We start from the raw sequence: 24,756 nt of genomic DNA, 5'->3' as shown, positions 1-24,756 counted from the left end.
TTTCAACTTTTAACGTCCTTTTGTAAGTGAATGCCCTACTTCATCATACTACAACGTGGATCTGCAATGTGTTGCCATTTTAGATTATTCTCTTTAAAGTGAAAGTGGTACATTTTGTCTGTGGGTTTTATGAATATTAACCCGATGAAAAGTATTTAACCCATTGAGACCTGAAGCCGATTCTACATGTCTCCTAAATCTCGACTTTTCTGAAAAACGTATGTTTCTATATCAGTGGTGCTCAATCTTTTTCATGTCAAGGACCCCCAAAATTATATGTATTTGGCTGCGGACCCCCATCAAAATATTTTGTTCCAGGGACCCCCCAGAAGCAAAGATTTGAGTTAAAAATGTTCGCTTTAAAACAATATATATTCAAAGATTTGCACACATTTTCACGATTTTTCAAAAATAGCAGATCTACAAGCTCGTAGCGCGGCACTCGGTGCCGCGCTATGAGCTTGTATATCTGCTATTTTTGAATAGCCCTCAGTGTAAAATAATGCTTTTTAGCTCAAATCAAAAAATGTCACAGTTCCAGGTCTTAATGGGTTAAGTGAAAGTGGTACATTTTGTCTGTGGGTTTTATGAATATTAACCCGATGAAAAGTATTTAACAAGAGCTTGTGAATACATAATAGCTACAAGAACTACTTTTCAGAAAAGTATATACATCTTGGACTTACGCGGTTTACACCCGAAAGCGACGACATACAGACAAACTCTGTTCTAGACGGCTTTGGCCTGAGGCCATGCCATAAAAGCATAAACATGTTACAGTAGGCATTCCATTACAGTAGGATCCTAATATATCAAGGCAGTTCAAGCTATAAAACAACAGTTTCCCAGCAAACAGCGCAGAAGATCGTTATGGAAAATAAGCCCATTGGAAGTGTGCGTGTGCGTGTGTGCGTGTGTGTGTGTGTGCGTGTGTGCGTGTGTGTGTGTGTCTTGGATGTGTCCTGAGGACGCTCACTTATTGTGAAGGAAAGTCTTTATTTTTAGAGTCCGGGGTTGTATATATACGGGAGTATAACCCATTCATAATTAATTGGGAGCATTCACAGTGTCTGTTTTTAAACAAACGAACGAACCTTCTTTGACTAAGCAGCTGTGTGAATGTAACCTATTTTAATTGTTATCATATTACAACGTCAATATTTATCACAATTGTGACCGTCAATGGTTGAATGGCTGGATGTCTCCCTCTCAGCACTCTGCACTGTAAAATACTCAGTTTCAATTCAACTCTGCATGAGGGTGAATACACTCTCTTACAAATGTGTAGATGAACAGTATGGGCTTAAACGGTGGTGGAAAAAGTACTCATACTTTTAACTTTTTTTTTTTACTTCTATCAATACTGCAATATAGAAATACTCTGTTACAAGTAAAAGTCCGGAATTCAAAATGTACTTGAGTAAAGGTGCAAAAGGATTGGCATAAAAATGTACTTCAAGTACCAGAAGTATCTACAAGCTCACAATGTGAGCTTGTAGCTCGTCTATTTTCAAATGGCTGGAATGTATATTGGGCTGAAGTGGTTAATGTTTGTAATAATAATCAAAAGTAACTAGTAACTAATGTTTTCAAATAAATGTTGTGCAGTAAAAGTACAATATTTGGATCCGAGATGTAGTGGAGTAGAAGTAAAAGTATTGGAAATTGGAAATACTCAAGTAAAGTACAAATACCTCAATATTGTACTTAAGTAAATGTACTTAATGGATTTGCACCCAAATACATTTTATTTGGGTGTCAGTTGAAGGTTGATGCTCACGTACACTAATTCCTTTGCCCACAGAGCTTTCACCTAGCAGTGACAATGATGTCACACTGTGAGTGGGCTACAGGTAAAACCCCCCTGATTAACCCATTAAGGCCTGAGGCCGATTCTACAAAATGTCATGTAAAAAACGTATGTTACTATGTCAGTGGTTCTCAAACCTTTTCATGTCAAGGACCCCCAAAACGTATATTATTTGGCCAAGGACCCCCATCTCAAAATATGTTGTTCCAGGGACCCCCCCAGAAGCAAAGATTTGAGTTACAAATGTTCGCTTGAAAAAAAATATATATTCAAAGATTTGCACACATTTTCGCAATTTCTCAAAAATAGCAGATCTACAAGCTCGTAGCGCGGCACGCTATGAGCTTGTATATCTGCTATTTTTCAATAGCCAAAGTGTAAAATAATGCTTTTTAGCTCAAATGAAAAAAAATGACACAGACGCTTCTCCCGGCCTTCATGGATTAACACATGTCAGTCAGATTAATGGCCCACATCTGCGTCGCCCATCTGTTTGTAGCAGTGTACAGGCTGAGGGACAGATCGAGGGACATTTTGGACGGGAGACGGCGTGAAGCGCCGATTTATACATGGGCATGCGCACCGTATCTAGCACCAAAAAAGATAGCGGACCTTCAGTACAAGCTCAGTACAAGGCTTGTAGGTCTGCCGTTTTCGGGTGTGAGACGATCGCAATACTTAAGTGTAAATCAGGTCGTAAGGGAGGCATAGATGAGAAGATCCATCAGGATTCGATCCTACTTTATCGCTCAGCAAAGCAAAAACGAAGAGCTTTAACTTCTTTGCCATTGGAGTGCATATCTCTGCTGTCCGGGCAGGAACCAGCTACAGTAACTCCAAAATGTTCATTTTTCAGGAAATGATAAAAAACAAAACAAAAATGGAGTTAGGAGGTTTTGTTCATCATTGATAAGAACAGCTGAATGGACCTCCACGCTCACAATGAGGTTGGAGAGGTCAAAAGGGGGTGGAGCCTGGAGTCAGCTAAACCAGCTAACTCCACCCCCTTTGGTGGGCTTAGCTGGTGTAGCGGAAAAGTTTGAGGATCCAATGGAGTTAGCTGCTTTTGTCAGAAGCGCTTTTTAATACTTTTCGTTGCTTCAATGTTTTTTTAATCAACACACAGACGTAGAGGGTGTTCAATAGCACTGATTTATGGAGAAAAAAATGCAAACGCGGAAACATGGAGTTGGCTGGTTCCTGCCGCACAGCAACGATTATTCAACACATCCTTTTACAGTAGTGTTCTGTTTTCATCCTATTTCCATCTCCATGACATATTGTAGTATTGTCTCGTGCCCCCCCCCCTCCCCCCCGGCTTCCCCTCTTGCTGATAATAATACTGTATCAGTGTAAACGTGCGACATTTCCAAACCTGTAATAAAACCCGGAAAGGTTACTTATTCCATTAAGTTGTTGCTGCACACAAATTGCAAATGGTTGCGTTTTATACGGTGCCTTTCTCCAACAAAGCACTTTACAATGTGCATTTATACATTCACCCAATTCACACACACATTCACACACAACGACGACGCGGGCAGCCATGCGAGGCACCTTTCCCGCTCATCTGGGCTAAGCAGGCACACACGCGGTATTATGCTGAATGATGGGGAAACGGCATCACCATTAAATGCATCCATTTACAAGTGTGTGTGTGTGTGTGTGTGTGTGTGCGGGGGCAAATATGATGTACATTATCAATAGTAAATTGGTTCGAATACTGTTATGTACAGTAACCCGGTATGTCGTTCATTTATTGTCACTGGAACATTCTCCCCAGTGCAAAATTAACCAATTAAGACCTGAAGCCGATTCTACAAAATGTCTTCTAAATCCCAACAGTTTTCTGAAAAACGTATGTTTCTATATCAGTGGTTCTCAAACTTTTTCATGTCAAGGACCCACAAAATGATATGTATTTGGCCGCCGACCCTAATCTCAAAATATTTCGTTCCAGGGACCCCCCCAGAAGCAAAGATTTGAGTTACAAATGTTCGCTTTAAAAGAATATATATTCAAAGATTTGCACACATTTTCACGATTTTTCAAAAATAGCAGATCTACAAGCTTGTAGCGCGGCACTCGGTGCCGCGCTACGAGCTTGTAGATCTGCTATTTTCGAATAGCCAAAGTGTGAAATAATGATTTTTTTTAGCTCAAATCAAAAAGTGACACAGACGCGTTCCAGGTCTTACAGGGTTAAGTCACAATCCTGTCTTGCTTGTTAACAATTTTCGACACATGACTCTCCGGAATATAGCTGTTTCCCCTGTTTTCTATTCCCATGATATATTCACTCATAATGAGTTGATTCAGGCGGCTCCTCCAAGGCAGGAGGTTTGAAGAAAAACCTCCTGCCTTGAAGAAAAGAAATCTGACGAAGCGCCCTTTGAACAATGCATGTGGTTTAGGGCTCACCATATAAGAGTGCATACAGGACTACATGCCACATAAATAAGGCTTAAAGTCCTCCCAACAACTGGCCTGGGTGCGAATTAAGACCCCCAGCCTCTTTATACAGCATGTCCTCCTTCTCTCTCCTGCCTTTTCCTACAGTATCTCTCTGTTCACTGTCTATATCCAGTGGTGGAAAAAGTACTTGTATGTTTTACTTAAGTAAACGTATCAATACTGCAATAAAGAAATACTCTTACGCGGTTTTCGGCGGATTCGGGTACTTTTTTCCCTGTTTTTTGTTACTTTATTTCGGTTTTAGGGTTAGGGGTAGGGTTAGGTTAGGGTTATAGATATATAATAATAAAAAATAATAATAATAATAATAATGACGCCACTGCTAGTAACTAAAGTTTTCAAATAGATGTAGTGGAGTAAAAGTACAATATTTGGATCCAAGATGTAGTGGAGTAGAAGTAAAAGCGAAATATATTCAAGTTAAGTACCAATGCCACCAAATTTTACTTAAGTACAGTACTCAAGTTACTTTCCACCACTGTCTATATCTGAAATAAAGCATAACGATGCCAAAAGTAAATCTTTGCCTCTATGTAAAATGAATGGAATTAAGTTATTATTCAAGTACTGCAAGTCTGTCCCCATGTGCTCATTTTAGTTTGAGGAGTATGCGGTTATTCTTTCTTAAGGATGTGAATCCTGCAGATGAAAGATATTCATTATTTAAATGGCAGGGGGTTTGAACTGAGCCTTCGACTGTTCTCCAAGATAATGGCAGGGAGCTCTTCGATGAGATAATATAAAGATAATAAAGTGCAATAAGCAAGCCTGTAACCAGAATGCAAGCGTAGCAAGGTTGAGTACAGCGACTCGAGCCAATCTCCATCATGGGGGGTTCTGTTGAGAGTGCCAAAGACATTCCAACGACCTTGCATGTTTGTTTAGTTGTTTTTTTTTACAAGAAATGCTTCTATTGGAACCATTTAACCCATTAAGACCTGGAACTGTGTCATTTTTTGATTTGAGCTAAGAAAGCATTATTTTACACTTTGGGCTATTCAAAAATAGCGGATATACAAGCTCATAGCGCGGCACCGAGTGCCGCGCTACGAGCTTGTAGATCTGCTATTTTTGAAAATTTGTGAAAATGTGTGCAAATCTTTGAATATATATATATTTTTAAAGCGAACATTTTTAACTCAAATCTTTGCTTCTGGGGGGTCCCTGGAACAAAATATTTTGATGGGGGTCCACGGCCAAATACATATAATTTTGGGGGTCCTTGACATGAAAAAGATTGAACACCACTGATATAGAAACATACGTTTTTCAGAATACTGTTGAGATTTAGGAGACATGTAGAATCGGCTTCAGATCTCAATGGGTTAACCACTTTCAAACTGATAGCCCTATCAGGACTGATAGGTCCTGAACATTTTCCACCCAGAAATAATCCTAATCAAAATGTTCAAACTGTTCAAAAATGCTAAAGTTTCTGATCTACAGCTGTTTTCTCACAACGCGACATGTAGTGAGCTTGTAGATTGGCTATTTTCTCTATTCGTTGTACAACAAAGTATATATTGTAGGGCTTAAGTGGTTAAATTGTTCACTCGGAAGAATACGCATGTTTTTCTATAAACCAATAGTTCCATATGGATCCTTTTTCAGTTTCAGTTTTTGGTAAGAATGTGTAGAGACAATGTAAAAGATTGTATGTCTCACAACCATACAACAATATTCAATCTAATCAGTTAATACATTGACATTACATTCTCACATTGACATGGTTACGAAAATGAAAAAAAGTGTAGTCGGTCACCAAACACAAATTATTCTTGTGTGTTAACGAGATACACTATTGAAAAACATAAAGCATATTTATCTGTCATTTACAAATAAATAATTTATAATACGTTATTTAACTCCGTGTTGACTGTATGATATTGCAACATAAATAATTTTTAGTCCTGGGAGTCCCAGGTCTAGCTGTCCAGCCAGTATAATAAATATTACTCTGTCACTCTTCTACTGTTGTTATAATATGCAATGAATGAACATTACTCCCTTAAGGTGGCAAAAAAACAAAAGTCTTTGCTGGGGCAGCAAAACTGTCAGGGCCAGAGCGACGCTGAGAGCAATGAGGCGTGGAAACGGTAGCAGAGGTTATGCTGTGCACTTAGATCTGTGTAAAAGCTCAAATTACATCTGAATATCATTTCGATGCGTATTGTGACTCTGAAATATAAAACGTTAGCATTTTGGTGCCGGCCAGTAAAAAAATCTGAATGGACAAAAATCAATGACTGTAAAATAGTGGAGTAGCTTTCCACCTTGGCGCTGCTTCCAACTACACGAGGCCCGATATAAAAATGACCCACTCTACGACTGCCTCGTATTTTAGCTGACAAACAAACGTTGTTGAGCCAAGCTAGATCAAATGTGACAGGTTCTGATAGAATGTGCCGCGAGTAAAGCACGGACATTTTTCATTTTTTCATTTCTTTTTTTTTTGTGGGTTGTACAGATTACGGTACAGATTGCAAGGTGTCAAATGATGTGTCACACATTGGAAATTTGAAAATAGCTGAAGGAGATACTTTTTGAATGTCGTTAAACCTCACATAAAGAAGCTGAGAATAATCCGGTCCAAGATGTTGTGTTATGGCACAATTGAACTCTTACAGTACCGTAGTTACTAGATTAAGGTCAAATTGTTATTTGAAAGTTGGAAGTGATTGAAGATCGGGACAGAGCGGCTGCATAACTGCCAAAACCATTTAACCCATTAAGACCTGAAGCCGATTCTACATGTCTCCTAAATCCCAACCGTTTTCTGAAAAACGTATGTTTCTATATCAGGGGTTCTCAATCTTTTTCATGTCAAGGACCCCCAAAATTAAATGTATCTGGCCGCCGACCCCCATCTCAAAATGTTTTGTTCCAGGGACCCCCAGAAGCAAAGATTTGAGTTAAAAATGTTCGCTTTAAAAGAATATAAATATATTAATTTGCACACATTTTCTCGATTTTTCAAAAATAGCAGATCTACAAGCTCATTGCGCGGCACTCGGTGCCGCGCAATGAATGAAAGAATGGCGGGCGGAAGTATCGCGAGACTTTGAGATTTCAAACGTGATTTCGGTAAATCAGATGTGTAAACAGTAATGGCGGCGCCCGTGTAGCGATAGCATAGCGCCGACATCAGACGGTCCACACACGACATATATATATACAAGGAAAAACTATTTCCGAGCGACAGAAATAAGCGGATTTAGCCAAGAACTAAAGACGGCCGTTCTGAGCTGTGGTGGCCGCGTCCCCGAAATGGAGAACTTCGCTCGTTATGAACTGGGGCTCCTGGACCAATCTTATCATCGAGTTAACAACCGCAAATCAAGGTAGGAAAACGCCTAGGGCGAAATTCTCCTTTAACCCATTAACCCATTGAGACCTGAAGCCGATTCTACATGTCTCCTAAATCTCAACAGTATTCTGAAAAACCTATGTTTCTATATCAGTGGTGCTCAATCTTTTTCATGTCAAGGACCCCCAAAATTATATGTATTTGGCCGAGGACCCCCATCAAAATATGTTGTTCCAGAGACCCCCCAGAAGCAAAGATTTGAGTTAAAAATGTTCGCTTTAAAAATATATATATATTCAAAGATTTGCACACATTTTCACGAATTTTCAAAAATAGCAGATCTACAAGCTCATAGCGCGGCACTCGGTGCCGCGCTATGAGCTTGTATATCTGCTATTTTTGAATAGCCCAAAGTATAAAATAATGCTTTTTAGCTCAAATCTAAAAATGACACAGTTCCAGGTCTTAATGGGTTAACCCATTAATACCGGGAAAGCATCTGTGTCGTTTTCGATTTTAGCGTTGGCTATTCAAAAAGAGCAGATATGCAAGCTCACAGCACGTCACTTTGTGCCGCGCTGCCAGCTTGTACGTGTGAGAACTACTGATCCAGAAGGCATTTGTAGAATCGGCCCTCAGGTCTTAACTTATTCACTGCCAAGGACGACTTTTTGTGATTTTTGGTGTTTCCACTAGATGGCGCTCTTCGCTAACAGACGAGTGACCATTTCATCCCCAGATGCACACAGAACCTAGCCTGGTAAACCCTCCCTCCGGAAATCTCATTTCCATTTGATTTCAGGAGAGAGTCTGGCCTGAACCGCCTTTCTGCAATAATCGCTGTGGGCTGGAGTTGGGCGGGAGTAATACCGTTGACTGACAACCCCTTCAACCAATGATCGTTTTTCCCCTTCAGCCAATCAGCAGTTCATGTTGACGAGCTCCAGACTATGTGACGCAACGGGACTTTTGGGACGGCCATGCCGAAAATAGGTTGCCTTATTGGGATACATGCGTGTCACTCCCCGCCCCTGCCGGTTCTCTAAATTTATATTTTTAAATAGGCTCTGTCATGATTAACTGACCACATATATGAAGTTAAACAACTAAATTCTATCCAAACGATATCTTAATAGTACATTCTGTGCCTCAAAAAAGAAGTTTGAGACCGTTTTAAAAACTAAAGTAAACAGTGAACGCCTGTATCTCGCCTCCTGCGTTTCACTATGTATTTTTGACGAGACGTGCCATTTTCAACGGCCTATAACAAGCGCACGGGGGGCTCGCGATGACTAGCAACGATCAGGGGATCGATCATACTGGGGATAGATATTCTGTGACTACATGAAAAGGTAAGAAAATCGATGGCAGTGGATGATTTATTCATGTATTTATTCTGGCAGTGAATGAGTTAAAGGGCTAATATATCAGCCAAGCCAATATGTTGGTCAGGCTCTAGGAATAGGTGAGGGCAGGGGGGCGTACAGTATCAGAAAACGTGTTAAATGTAAATTCTATTTTATACGCAGCAGGTTAAAGTCTGAATACAATGCATTTTGAAACACAAAAACTATTCACAGCTGTTCTTAAGAGACAGATGCTCTGCTTTGTACGGAATTACATTTAGGCTTCAGCTGAATGATTCACCCTACTGTAGCAGTATTGAGTTCTTTCGTTGGTGAATGCTTAGACCTGCAAATACCTTCAAGGGAATCCATTCCAGCTTCCCTTTGATTTGGGCCTGCTGGGGGGTGCTCGCTAATTAGTAACTTTGAAGTTGATTAATCAATTAGTCACTAAGTACAAAACCAATTGGTTTTAATGATCTTGTCTGAAACTCGGGCAACTATGGTACAGATCCATGACATTAGAAAATATTTTAGAGGGTTTTTCTACACAGTAAAACGCTGTGTTCGTGTATCCATTTGTAACTCCAAGAGTGAACAGATGTAACCAAATGGACCCGTACATTGAGTTAACTTAACACTCAGGATTTGACAGTGTACAGTGGTTTCAAGGGACATGCCACCATGAAGTAGTGCACCATGAAGTAGCAGCCATATTATCACTTCCTTCACAGGTGTTACCAATGATACTAATGAAGGCTCTGTTCCATTTGTAGCACAGTGGTTTCCACGACCCCATAACTCTGAGAGTGTACAAATGGAACCAAATGGACCCTTACGGGTCCATTTGGTTCCATTTGTACACTTTCAGAGTTACACACCCGTAAGGGGCCATTTGGTACCCGAGTGGGTGGGGTGGTAGTGGTTCCATTTGCAAATCAGACGCACATTGCCATTTTGGGGTCAAGGAGAACCACAATTGGTGCCGTCCACCTCCCACCTCCTTTGTCTACTGGCATGTAGCTATAGGTACCATAGACCGACGGCCCATTGTTCTGAAGTACCTTTGGTCGCGTTATAACTAAGCCTAACCCTGACCTCACACTAATGTGTTCAAGTACATTGTATTTAAACACATTATGGACAAACTCGTCAACAAAATATGGAGTTCCACGGGGCTCCATATTTTGATAAGACTGATCGGTGGTTCGGTGGATCACCATGAGACCAAATCAGCCTATTAACCCATTAAGACCTGCGTCCACTTCTAAAACAATTTTAAATCGTAACAGTTTTTCGGAAAAAAATATTTAAAAATAATTTTCACTATTTTTCAAAAATAGCAGATATACAAGCTCATAGCGCGGCACTCGGTGCCGCGCTATGAGCTTGTATATCTGCTATTTTAGCCAAAGACATCTAAAGTGACACAGATGCGTTCCAGGTATCAATGGGTTAATATTTTGGCCTGATGGTAGTACAAGAGAAAAGGTCATGAGGTCACTCAAATGGTATAGGATTCATCTTCTGAGGAGCATGGAGGTGCACAGCAAATTCCATGGCAATCCAGCCTCTAGGGGGGCAAAAATGCTACTAAAATACAGGAGAGGTAAAGTGACTACAGTACGTACATTTACTCAACTACTGTACTCACTACTCTTACTTAAGTAAAAGTACCTCTTCCACCACTGGAGGCCACACAGAGTGCCTGATGTTCACCACTATGATGTAATCAATAACAATATACCCGTTTTCAATGAGTCCACAGTAGCACATAAATCTATCAAAGTGTAAAGTGTCTCGTATGATTTAAACATCATTTCCATTAGCTACAAATCGTAGCCTTTTTTTTTCTCGCCACAGCCGAAAGAGAGTATATATATATGTATATATGACTACTTGGCTAGTCATTCAATCAGCAAAGAGGCTCAACCTATACGAATACATTAGCCTTTCGCGACCTGTGACACATTAACCTTGACAACACTGCCGCAACACGGAATGTTATCTGTGGATTGGGACACATCTCAAAGTGACGTCCCCCCCCCCCCCCCCCCATGTCCTCCTTCTCCTGTGAATAATTCATGTGAGATTGGGGGGGTGAGAGTGGAAATAAAGCCGGGAGGATTCAGACCCCTATCCATAGCACAGAGTCCACAGTTACCCGTAGCACACACTGATCGCTATTGATTATGTGTCACTTTAGTCAGTTGCAGAAGACAACGGAGCAACAAAGACAGCGTGATTGTCCACACTTGTTAGGTGGCAACTGTGGAGTGGAACGTGGGGGGTTGCGCGTGCGAGGCGAGCCAAAAGGTTGGAGGACCTTCACAGAATGTATTAAAAAAAAAACACACAGCCTGCTCATTCATATTTAACCCATTCAATCCGGGGAATGCATCCGCGTCATTTTTTAAGATTTCTTTGGCTATTCAAAAAATAGCAGATCTACAAGCTCATAGCGTGGGCTATGAGCTTGTGGATCTGCTATTTATTTTGTCATTTTTATCGTGACATTTTTTGGAAATCTTTGAAGATAATATGTACATTTTTAGCTCAAATCTTTGCTTCAGGGGGGTCCCTGGAACAAAAATATTTTGAGACAAGGGGGTCCACGGACAAATACATATCATTTTGGGGGTCCTTCACATGAAAAATGTCAAGGACCACCGAGTATAGCAACATGAGTTTAAAAGACGTTCTGTAGAATCCCCCAGAAGCAAAGATTTGAGTTAAAAAATGTTCGCTTTGAAAAATACATAATATTCAAAGATTTTCACGATTACATTTATTTAATAAATAAATAGCAGATCTTCAAGCTGAAAAACTCGGTGCCGCGCTATGAGCTTGTAGATCTGCTATTTTTGAATAGCCCAAAGAAATAAAAAAAAATGACACACAGATGCGTTCCCGGTCGTAAAACGTTAATAAGATCGATTGTTGGGTAATAATAGCTTCATCAAGCCCCTGTCTATCAGTACGTGCATGTGCAATGAGGGGGATGTGTGGGTGGGTTGATATGCAGAGTGCCAGAACCTTCTACAGGAGATTTGTCTTGCTACACCTTAATCCATTAGGAATAGCCTTCCCTGCCTCAACCGTGGCAAAGCCAATTTGGAGCCTGCTGGCAGCGAGCATCTGCGAGCATCTGGGAGGTCGACGGTGCGAAGGGGGAGACGAACGGCGCAGCTGCGCGAGCGAAGATGCTTTTGTACCCACTATGAGCATGCAGGGGGATGTGAGGTCTGTGGAGGATTACTATGAAAACGCTGTCAATTGAACTTAACCCATTAAGACCGGGAAGGGAACGCATCTTTTTTTGATTTCTTTGGCTATTCAAAAAGAATCGCGGAGACTTTGTGCAAAACTTTGAATATATGTTTTTAACTCCGATATGTGCTTCGGAACAACATATTTTGAGATGGGGGGTCCGCGGCCAAATACATATCATTTTGGGTGGTCCTTGACATGGAAAAGTTTGAGAACCACTCGTATAGCGACGTACGTTTTTCAGAAAACCGTTGAGATTTAGAAGACATTTGTAGAATTCCCCAGAAGCAAAGATTTGAGTCACAAATGCTTGCTTTAAAAATGTACACATTCAAAGATTTGCACACATTTTCACGATAAAAATAAATAAATAGCAGATCTACAAGCTCATAGCGCGGCACTCGGTGCCGCGCTATGAGCTTGTAGATCTGCTATTTTTGAATAGCCAAAGAAATCTAAAAATGACACAGATTCTTTCCCGGTCTAAATCGGTTAAATGTGCAAATCAGCAGGGATGCAGACTTGGGTATGACAAAGTGAATAGGGCTTTAATGAATAAGACTTACTAGAGTACTAGATATACCTGTGCTAGCATTCTCTCTGTGTCCTTTCAGCTAAACTGTGGAATGAAGTGGTGTCACATTTAAAATGAGTCTAGAGGGTGTGTGCTGCAACAACAAGCATTAAGTCCTAGACCAGTTAATTCACAATTTATCTGATAATCATGTTGGCTCAACATTTTAAGCATGGATTAAATCTAACCACAGTTTATTTTTAATCCTGATGTAATCTATATTTACATTTCACTTTACAGAGGGATTAATTTTAATCAAACTGCACCACAATCCTATACTCACATTTAGACCATAATTAAGATGAATTCTAAACTGTCACCTGAGGTGCTTTAGCGCGTACCTATCAGACCCAAAGTCGTTTTACATTGCCATCCTTAGAGCCCCATGCTTTCACTAGTGGGGGGGGCGGGTCAAACATTTGTGGGATCACCCTCCAGGGAGCATGAATGCAAATTTCCACGTATTTGCAAGTGAACATTTTGCCCAAAGGGTGGGTCTAGAGCAGAGGGGTCTTCAACGTTTTCAGGCCAAGGACCCCCTAGCTGAGAAGAGATGAAGCAGGGACCCCCTAGCCTGGTAAACCCCCCTCCCTCCGGAAATCTCATTTGCATTTGATTTCACTGCTGAAATACAATACAAATGAGATTTCCGGAGGGAGGGGTTTACCAGGCTAGGGACCCCCTCTATATTGTATAAAATTGTGCTGCAGATGAAACTATTTCTTTGTAACTTGGTCTGCTCTTTTTTCCCCCTCTACACATAAACCTCTTTGCCAAAAATAGCCGATCTACAAGCTCACAGCGCCTCGCAGCACGAGGCCTTCTGAGCTTGTAGATCTGCTATTTTTGGCTAAAGTTCTCCTCAGAAATGGGATGCTAGTGGTTAACGTAAAAAATATCCTATCACACAAAGATTTGGCGGCCCCCCCTTGTAGTAACTCTGAGGACCCCCTAGGGGTCCTGGACCCCCTGTTGAAGACCCCTGGTCTAGAGGAAAGGCAATAGGGTCATGAACATCAGCAGTGTTTTCTACGGTGCTGAATCACGTTTACAGTTTTCTACAATTCTTCAGTGCTGAATCAAAAGTAAGACAAATGAATGGGAAAAATGTCCAATCTTGGTTTCATCTGAGGTCTTCTAAATTGCCTCTATGCGCAGCAGCCATATTATCACTTCCTTCACAGGTGTTACCAATGATACTAATGAAGGCTCTGTTCCATTTGTAGCACAGTGGTTTCCACGACCCCATAACTCTGAGAATGTACAAATGGAACCAAATGGACCCTTACGGGTCCATTTGGTTCCATTTGTACACTTTCAGAGTTACACACCCGTAAGGGGCCATTTGGAAGCCCATGAGGGTCCCTGGACCCCAACTTTAGACCCACTGGTGTAGCAGAGTGTTTCCAGTGAGCCAACGTGCACAACATCAGCACCCTGACTCTGTTTGACCAGAATGGAACAGAGCCTTCATTAGTATCATTGGTAACACCTGTGAATTTCTTCATAATATGGCTGCTGTGAATTGAGCCTATTGCGAGTGACCAGATGAAACACATTACTTGCCCGTGTGCATCCACGTGCCTAACGAGGCTACAATGTTGTTGTCATTAGGAGGACACCAATGGCTTGGCATAAAAAAATGTTTCTAAATCCTGGGCTAGGTGAATCATGTCTGAGACATTTTACAGACATTACAAGACCAGGCCTTGCAGATTTCGGTAAGAAATCTTCCTCTCATGCCAAACCTTGACAGCTCCTCTTCCTGGTTGTTCCTTTCTACTTAAATAAAAATGTGTAATTCACAAGTACTCTGTGCTGCTAATAAGCAGCAAGAGGCAAGTGGCATGATGACAAAGCAATCTAGGCTAATCCCTGTCTCATGGTCCCCAGCTCTACAGCCACACACACACACACACACACACACACACACACACACACACACACACACACAGTGTGTCTGACATTATTTCGGGTTTACTGAGGCCGTTCCAGGATGAGAAATCTGAAGGCCATTTACACTCAGCCCATGTCCCCCTGAAATAAGCCTGAGTTATAACTTTGTGTCACGCGCAAAAAACAGCGGCTCTACGAGCTCTCTGCGACGCAATGTGAGCTTGTAGATCTGATCTTTTCGGTGTGCACCACCGCCATGCATCTAAGTATAAATCTGGTTACACTACCTAACCTTATCGACAATGCAGAGCATCGACATACTGTATACCAACCTGGGCAATCTCTTCTAGTGTGCACGGAATGATTTCTCGTTAGTTATGTTGTATATATTTTTTTATTTTGCTTACCGTATACAGTCTGCAAAACATGCGAGTGTGAAACGCTGTGAATGTGCAATCATAGCTGTGGAGCGAGGCACGACAACTACAGAGGGATTTGCCAGTCAGTCAGTGAAATGTCGACTGCCTTTGCGTCGAGTAAGAGTGGCATTTACAGTATGTAGGAAGATACTGTAGATGGTGTACAGTAGATATACTGTGGTGACAGAAAACATCTGTCAGAAGACCACACGGTGTCATTCAATGTTTTTAAACGTTTAGAACCCAAGATATCATCATTTGAAGATTTGCTGCTCCATTCACTTCTTGTTTAACTTATTACTGAAAAAGGCTGTATCTCGGCTACAGAGCACTTTTTGTTTTACTATGTATTTTTCAATATTATTGATAAACAAGGTCCAATGACCTCGTTGACATTTGTGAAACCACACAGTGCAGCCCTCAGTGATCGATTATACTGGAGATAAATATTCTGTGACTACTTGAAAAAGGTTTAAGAAAATTGAAAAATTGCTGGCACAGTTCGCAATTATTTTTTTACTTCATTGGCACTGAATGAGTTAATGTGTTAATATTCTATGCTATGTTGATGAATTGACAGGAACATAACGGAAACAAGTTCCCAGGATTTTCTTGTGTTATCCTTTTATTCCAAAAGTCTTAGGGCAGGTACACACTGTAGGACTTTTTAAAGTGGTCGGGGAGTCATCTGATCGTTAAGCATTACACACTGCAGGAGTTTATTTCTTGAAATCGGCTGTCATACATCGTTGTGGTTTTCACACTATAGATTGATCGCTGACAAGGGATAGTTCACTAGGATGCTACCCAGACCTGATACAAACATTTGTTTTTATTCCAACGCATTTTAACCGACGTCTCATGAAAACGTGCAATAAGGCTTCCGTGATATATGCACGAGACCGAGACAGGACGCTATTGATTGACATTAAATAATGAATTCTCTATTTCTCTGTATGTCTATCTCTCTCTCTGAAACAAGTCAACCAGCTTAACCCATTGAGACCTGGAACTGTGTCATTTTTAGATTTGAGCTAAGAAAGCATTATTTTACACTTTGGGCTATTCAAAAATAGCAGATCTATAAGCTCATAGCGCGGCACCGAGTGCCGCGCTATGAGCTTGTAGATCTGCTATTTTTGAAAAATCGTGAAAATGTGTGCAAATCTTTGAAATATATATATTTTTAAAGCGAACATTTTTAACTCAAATCTTTGCTTCTGGGGGGTCCCTGGAACAACATATTTTGAAGGGGGTCGGCAGCCAAATACATATCATTTTGGGGGTCCTTGACATGAAAAAGATTGAGCACCACTGATATAGAAACATACGTTTTTCAGAAAACTGTTGAGATTTAGGAGACATGTAGAATCGGCTTCAGGTCTCAATGGGTTAAAAGTGCGCAAAGCAACTCAGAAACAGTGTTGCCATGTCCTCTTATTATAAGCGACTTTGGGCTTGTTTTTCTGTAGCGTTGCTTGTAAATATCGGTAGTTGCGTGTTGTGTTCTTTTGGGCGTCGTTGCTTATTTGGCCTTGTTTCCTAATGTTGTTTAAACCAGTGGTTTAAACAACACATAATATGTATGTCCACAGACGCCCCCCTTCTGAAAATATGTTGTGCCATAGACGCCCATACAAGATTTGAGTGGATTTGGAAAATATTCCACAATTTTCTCATTTTCTTCAAGATATTTCTTTGAAAATAGCTGCGACGCGTTGTGAGCATGTAGATCGACTATTTTCAAATAGCCAATGGATTTGTATATGGGTTTAAAGCAAGGGGCAAGGCTGAGATATTTACGATGAGGCCGACAAAATGGCCAGAGTGGCGCTGTTTTACCCTGCGCCGACCTGTGAGTTCAGAAAGAATTTATTTTAGCGCAAGTGAATGGTTTTTTTGACAAACTTTAGACTAGATTTTCTTACTGTAATAAAAATTGTCATAAATTCTATATGCTTCCAGTCGCTAGTTTAAAGTCTCCTTTCAATCATCAGGATATGCGTTTTGCTAAATTATGGTTCTATTTATTATAAAATTGACGATAAAGTAGGCTATTCTCTAGGAGGGGCGGGATGATTTGATTGACACGCTACACAACCAATAGCATTCATTCCCCGCCCCCCGCTCTTGATTGACAAGTTACCCAACCAATAATGGTCTGAACTCATTCTGACGCGATATTGAAAGATGGCGGACCTACAGTCTTGCAGCAAAGGCTTCATTTTCGGTCTGTAGAAAGCAGCGGAGGGGGTTTGTCCATCTCATTTATACAGTCTATGGTTTAAAGTGCTCATGTGGCCTACTCACTTTAGCTGGGCTTGTTCTCATAGACCTGGTTGCTTATTTCTCTTGCAAAATCTGGTAAAACTGTTCACACACAGACACACACACAGAGAGCTCGCGTGGATTTAATTTGTGACGAGGGTCCAGTTGCATAACAACACACCCAATTAAAAAAGCTGACATGAGCGAAGAAAATACGACTGGAACTCAAGTGAAAAGAATGAAGTGAATTGATAATAGGTTTTGGGTTGATCGATAATAGATTGGCACGGTGAGCTGGGGTCCCTTGAGTAAAGCAGAGTGGAAGTGGAAGATAGAGCAAACCGATACTGTCTTCACGTGAGACAGTCATAGACCGGGAGAATTCCCACTGGTACATTTCAGGCTGGGATCACAAACCTGCTATGCTATAGTAGTACCCCCTTTCTTGTGATGTACAGACTCACACCAGAGCCTTGTTTTCTGCCCCCCTCGAGGGCACGTGGCTCATGTACACTCCGAATAGTGACAAACGCTCATAGACTCCAGTTCATCCAGTGTGTGTGTGTGTGTGTGTGTGTGTGTGTGTGTGTGTGTGTGTGTGTGTGTGTGTGTGTGTTTGTGTGTGTGTGTGTGTGTTTGTGCGCGCAAGCGCTTTACAATGTAACTAATCACTCATTCACACACCGATGCGCGGCAAAAGGAACACCACGCAAGGCACCAAACCTGTTCATCGGGAGCACATTTATAGGAGTTCGGGTCAGTGTCTTGCTCAAGGACACACTGGCACGCAGCCAGGAGGAGCCGCAGGGGGATTCGAACCGGGAACCTTCTGATTCCAAGACGGCCGCTCTGTAGGGAGACTCCATAGCTCTACTTCCTCTATACTTCCACTGCGTGCGTGCGTGCGTGCGTGCGTGCGTGCGTGCGTGTGTGTGTGTTTGTATTACTATACTTGCGAGGACCAAGTATAGTAGAATTTGAAGAAATATACATTGTGAGGACCGTTTTTCTGGTCCTCACAAGACAAATGATTGTTTTATAGTTAAAAATACATTTTTTAGAGTTACTTTTACAATTAGAAAAACATTCAGGTCGGTATTAGACATTTAGGTGTCTTAGAGGTTAGGTTTAGGGATTGGAATTAAAGTTCAACATGATTTATACTTAGTTGCGCGCGAGTGTCATGCACCGAAAAATAGCTGATCTATAAGTTGTGAGCTTATAGATCAGCTATTTTTTGGCTTTAGGCTCACGGTTAAAATGGCAAAATATATATATATTTTAAATGGTATTCATAAAATGGCTGTCCTAAAGTGTTGATGTCCTCACAAGTATAGTAATACAAACGTGTGTGTGTGTGTGTGTGTGTGTGTGTGTGTGTGTGTGTGTGTGTGTGTGTGTGTGTGTGTGTGTGTGTGTGTGTGTGTGTGTGCGCGTGCGTGCGTGAGCATGTGTATCCAATTGCTACACTCCTAACGTAGATAATACATGAGTCTTGGACCTGTGATGTCCATGATCCTCCCCCTAACAGAGTTCAAAAGAACATCCTGTCGAAGCAGAACCTCGGGGCAACAACACACACTTGAAGGAGGGCAGAATGGCATGGTGCGTGTCCCCTGCAGCAGGGCCTGGAGGCATCCCTTAATTCAACCAGTCTGGGTGGGTAGGGGAGGGATTGGGTAGGGGGAGGGGAGTCGGGGTGGTGGTGATGATGTCTTCCTTTGAGGAAATGTCAGGTCGCTTCCACTATTTCTTGATTGCCGCAAATCTCCGGTGGGTTTGTTCTTAACTTTAAAAACTCACCCTCTCTCTCTTTAACCCATTAAGACCGGGAACGCGCCTGTGTGTCATTTTTAGATTTCTTTGAGCTATTAAAAAATAGCAGATATACCAGCTCATAGCGCGGCACCGAGTGCCGCGCTATGAGCTTGTAGATCTGCTATTTTTGAAAAAAAATTGCGGGCACCGAGTGCCGCGCTATGAGCTTGTCGATCTGCTATTTTTGAAAAATCGTGAACATTTGGGGACAAAATCTTGGATTATGTATTTTTTAAAGCGAACATTTGTAAAATATTTAGTTCCAGGAACCCCCAGAAGCAAAGATTTGAGTTACAAATGTCCGCAATTTTTTTTCAAAAATAGCAGATCTACAAGCTCATAGCGTGGCACTCGGTGCCGCGCTATGAGCGTGTATATGTGCTATTTTTGAATAGCCAAAAAAATCTAAAAACGACACAGATGCGTTGCCGGTCTTAAAGAGCTAAAGCCCTTTTTCTAAAGACATAAACAAAAGGATCTGACATCCTCCTGATCCTCCTTTCTCCCCAGAGAGTCTGCTCTTCAGTCAGTTCAGTCAGTTTTGCCTTTAGTTGTTGCCACGGCAACCACCGCAAATCCGAACACAAGGTGAAGGTTGGGAGGGGGTTGGGGGGGGGGGGGGGGGGGGGGACGACTGATACTGTAGCTTCCTTTCTTTTTTTTGGACTCAAAATAGGTCGGTCTATAGTTCAGTCTTAAAGTAGAAGCGATGGAGTAGGAGGTAGTCTTCACATTAACTTGATATGATGACATCACAGCAGTGGTTCCCTTGGAGCCCCTCCCCCTTCTTACATCTGACAAAAGCTGAGTCCCCTCCGACACACACACACACACACACACTCTTGTGTTTTTCACGTTATCATCCTATTGAAAAATGGCCATTATCACTATCAACCCATAGCTATGGTTCAGTAGGTCCCTACTGGTCTACCAGGAGGCTTGGTAGGCTGTTATCAGCCATTCTATGGGTGATTCAATGTTACCGCACATGTGCTGTCTACCGGGAGGCTCTGGTAGACTGTTATCAGCCTTAACGCAAGTCCCGTAAAAGACGCGCTGTGATTGGCCCGGAAAAGACACACTGTGATTGGCCAGTAGTCACTTTGGCAGTTGGGACCAAAATATGATTTACGATTCTGTGCCTATCGGGACATAACTCAGGACGGTGCTGAGTCGGCATAAGCGAACTTCACAACGTTCGGCACGGCAACTCGCTCGCCTTAGCTCGCTCGGTGGTGCCTCTCGTGGTGATAATGGCCCCATTCAATGGGATGAGAACATAGGTATCAGATACATTAAACACTTATGCCCTATACCTCTCGAACGACGAATAGTATTTCAGTCAGGACACTCACAATTCGATTATTGCAACAAAATTACACATTTTATATTTGATGACGTGGCTCTTCTCCCGTACAAATCTGCACAAAGCATGGCACCCCCCCCCACAGGGCAGAGCCTAAATATACACAATTATTACATGATAATAGATTGTACAAAATGAACCCCCCCCCCCCCCATCAGCTGAACATCCTGTCATTAACTCTTTAAAGACCGTGAACGCATCTGTGTATCATTTTTAGATTTTTTTTGGGCTATTTTTTGAAAAATAGTGGAAAGTTGTGCAAATATTTAAACAAATATATTTTTTAAAGTGAATAGTTGTAAAATATGTTGTTCCAGGTACCCCCCCAGAAGCAAAGATTTGAGTTACAAATGCTCGCTTTAAAGAATATATATATTCAGATTTGCACACATTTTCACGATTTTTCTAAAATAGCCAAAGAAATCTAAAAATGACACACAGATGCGTTCCCGATCTCAATGGGTTAATGAAGACCTAAATCCTAATACAGGGGAAGCCTTGGAGATGATGGGAGAGTTTGGTCTCTGATGAGCCGGGGATAGCAAGCAAACGATGCTGAACACAGGAGCGTGTGATTGCCGGTCTGATTAAATGGACCGTTTAAGTAGTCCTTCCATTCAGGTCGGCGGGCGTACGTGATTGGAGGGCGTACACGAGCATGTGGCCAAAGTGTGACTTCCATTGCCTTGCCCCGAGCCACTGCAATTCTCCATAAAGCCATAAGCGCAATAACCTAGCAGTCTGATTGTTCAAACGTGCACAACAGTAACAAACCATGCTAATAATTCTCAAGGGTAAATAAAGCGTTCATGAATGCAAGCATGCACGTCCTCAAAGGCTACAAAGGGCAACCAAAACAAGCCCACTTGCTGCACAGCTCTGCTGACTCTGAGTACTGGCTAGGTTTCGTTCTGTCTAATCAAGGATACAGTGATAGAGCTGGAACACGCAGTGAATGGAGTTTGGGGAACCTCCTACAGAACCCAAGGACCCCCAAATTAATTCAATGTATTTTGCCACGGACCCAGAGTTCACAACGCATAGCGATTCGATGCGTTGTGAGCGTGTATTTTCAAATAGTCAATATAGGGTTAAAGTGGTTAAACTGATTGCTGATGCGATATTGACATATTCAGCTGGGAACCCCCCTTCAAGGAACCCTGGGGGTCCCCGGACCCCACTTTGAGAACCACTGACGAGTACCCGATGGACTAGAAAAGTAGCAGTCTTCTCAGTTTGCAGGGTTGAGGTGAGAAACGCTGAAACAGAATTATGTTACAATCCGTCTCAAATTACTCAAAACCAGTGGTGGAAAAAGTACTCAAATGTAGTACTTAAGTAAAAGTATCAATACTGCAATGTAGAAGTACTCTGTTACAAGTAAAAGTCCGGAATTCAAAATGTACTTGAGTAGACAAGCTCACAACGCGATGCGACGCGTTGTGAGATTGTAGATCGGCTATTTTCAAATAGCCTCGGTATAAAATAGGACTAAAGTGGTTACTGTATGTTTTATAATGTAATCATTTATATCTGCAAAGTAACTAGTAACTAAAGTTTTCAAATAATTGTAGTGGAGTAAAAGTACAATATTTGCCTCTGAGATGTAGTGGAGTAGAAGTAAAAGTATAGACAATTGGAAATACTCCAGTAAAGTCAAAAGTACCTCAAAATTGTACTTAAGTACAGTACTTGAGTACATGTACTTAGTTACTTCCCACCACTGCTCAAAACACATCCCTAGAACTTGTACATGAAACACAAAGAATGAGAAAGAGAGAGAGAGAGAGAGAGAGAGAGCAAAAGAGAGAAATTAGATGAATCATCTTACCTGGCTTGAGGAACAAAGTTGAGAAGCAGAAGGCAGATCCACATGCAGGAGTTCAATGACGTCAATTTCTCCGGAGTGGCGGCCATATCGGTTTAGTCACAGGAACCCTGCGTACACGAGAGAGTTGAAGGGGAAGAGAGCTTGTGATTTATTTATTTTTCTTTACGTTAAGGGAGAAAAGATGGCTTTACCGCTATTCTATAAACTCTGGGCAATTCATTAATTCATTTACCAAACAATTTAAGGTTTGAACCCATGTTTTTTGTTGACAGTAATCATCCTGCATTTAACTGTATTGTAGTCAGGGCTGAATCATTCTGCACTTAACTGTACATTGTTAAGAGGCTAAATTGCCACTTTTTTTTTTTTTTTTAAACTTTGTTTTTATTTTATTTTTCTTAGAGCAGGTTAGGTCATGTTGGGCATCACATATACATTAAATGAGTACATTTCTGGTATAGTTAACACTCTTATGTTACGGGCTATTCAGTCCTGATGAGATGAGAGGGATCCTTATTTGAAGTAACTTCAGTCCTTTTGTTGAGAGATCTCAGATAAAAAATAATAATAATAAAAATAGAAAATAGAAAAATAAATATTAATAAATTATATATATATATATATATATGAAAGAAAATACACATAGGCACGCATACATAGAAATAAAAAGCAAGCAATAAAGTGTACAAAAAATAAATAAAAAGTATATAAATATTAAATCAAGCAAGGTATCCCCACGCAGAGTACAGATTCACATACTTGTACATACATACAGACATTCAAAAACCCCACTTCTTTAACACATTGGGTGCCAAAACCGTATATATACGGTTTTTGCAATACTTAAATGGAGTGCCAAAACCGTATATATACGTTTTTTGAAAAAAAAAAAAATCAAATTTTTTCTTTTTCAAATTCTTTTTTTTTACCTTCTAAGCACCAGGAGATATCATTTTCCGAAGATTTTGACTCCAATCCACTTTCTGGTTAACTTATGACTTCAAAAGCCTGTATCTCGGCTCCTAAAAAATGGTTAAAAATCCTGGCACTCAGTGTACTCTGTTTTAAAAAAAAACGGGCACCCAATGTGTTAAAGATCTTTCACAGAACAATTTTCATATGTAATATACATTTTAACCAGTATTTACAAAAAGTATCCATACGGAGTCTTACAGAATATGTGAGTTTCTCCATTTCGTATATGTTCTGTACAATGGCTATCCACTCCCCCTTTGTTGGTGGGTTTTTGTCCAGCCATTTCCTGGTTATAGCCTTCTTACTGGCCACCAATAATATTTTGAGAAGGTACTTGTCTGCGGTGCTAAATTTGGGTGGTATGTTACTCAGGTAAATATTGGTAAAAGTACATTCAAGCTCAGAACCCATTATTGCGTTAATATCTGATCTTAATATCTTTTGGGTTACTGGGCAGTCCCAGAATATATGGAAGTGGTCAGCCATTGTATTATTGCAGTCTCTCCAACAATTCCCCGATTCTGGTGTACCATTTTGTAAGTATTTTCTTTTTGGGGTAATAAAGAACCTAATCATGTTCTTCCATGAGAACTCTCTCCAAAAGGCCAGAGCTAGTGGTGGTGGTTATCATATCACATATATTCAGCCATTCCTCCTCTGTTAAGGTTATGCCTGCTTCTTTTTCCCATTTAAGTTTAACATAGGAAGTGGAGTGGTTCCTAGCTGTCTGTATGCCTGAATAAATTCTTGATACCAGTTTTTTGGTGGTGTTGCCTTTGTAGGCATCAATGAAAATATTGATGAGGTCTGTTTTATTTTCCACAGCCATTATGTTTTTGTCAAAATGATGCCTTAACTGCAAATATCTATAAGGTTCTGGTTATCAATGACATTAAATTGCCACTTTGTATGATAGATGGAAACCACTTATCACATTCATACACACCCTCACATCCCGTGACCCAGACTGATCCTTAAGAAATACTCCTTCTCTGAGGTTAGCACCTCAGATACTCTGACGTAAACCCGGCCCCATTGTATCTTGGTTATTTTTTGTATCTACTTTCTTTTTGTCTGTTTTTGGTTTTGTTTTGTTGTTTGTTGTTCTTGGTCAATTTCAGTCCTGTCTGTGTCTCGTCACGAGTAAAAAAAAAAAGTAAAAAAGAACCATGGTGATACAGATGTGCCACTTCAAAACTTCACACGTTACTGTTCTTTCCCTGAAAGTGCCCTGAAAATGCATTTTTTCCTCCCTGTTCTGCCCTTAAAAATTCACTGTTTTGCCCCTGAAAAGAAGTTGTCACTACACACCCCTGTTTTTCCCTTCAACAGACATCCATATACATGAGAACAAAAGAATGTGTGTTGAAGAAGGTGTCAGACTCATTATGAGGCGAAAGG

General features: G+C 41.0%; 1 protein-coding gene across 1 annotated transcript in view; it reads right to left on the bottom strand.

Annotated features, from left to right (window-relative positions):
* Window positions 1-24,756, bottom strand: part of gabra3 (gamma-aminobutyric acid type A receptor subunit alpha3) — a gene marked incomplete at its 3' end in the record, with an annotated part of 215,116 nt that overhangs the window by 110,607 nt on the left and 79,753 nt on the right. Inside the window, exon 3 of the mRNA XM_084075199.1 lies at window positions 22,381-22,487. Within this exon, the coding sequence (XP_083931325.1) occupies window positions 22,381-22,466 (86 nt within the window). The 5' untranslated portion in view covers window positions 22,467-22,487. The remainder of the gene's footprint in view (window positions 1-22,380; window positions 22,488-24,756) is intronic.

The sequence above is a fragment of the Gymnoscopelus microlampas genome (assembly GCF_963454915.1).
Source record: "Gymnoscopelus microlampas genome assembly, chromosome: 12".
Lineage (NCBI taxonomy): Eukaryota > Metazoa > Chordata > Actinopteri > Myctophiformes > Myctophidae > Gymnoscopelus > Gymnoscopelus microlampas.
Note: the sequence above shows the minus strand (reverse complement) of the source record. Positions and strands in the feature narration are given on the sequence as shown.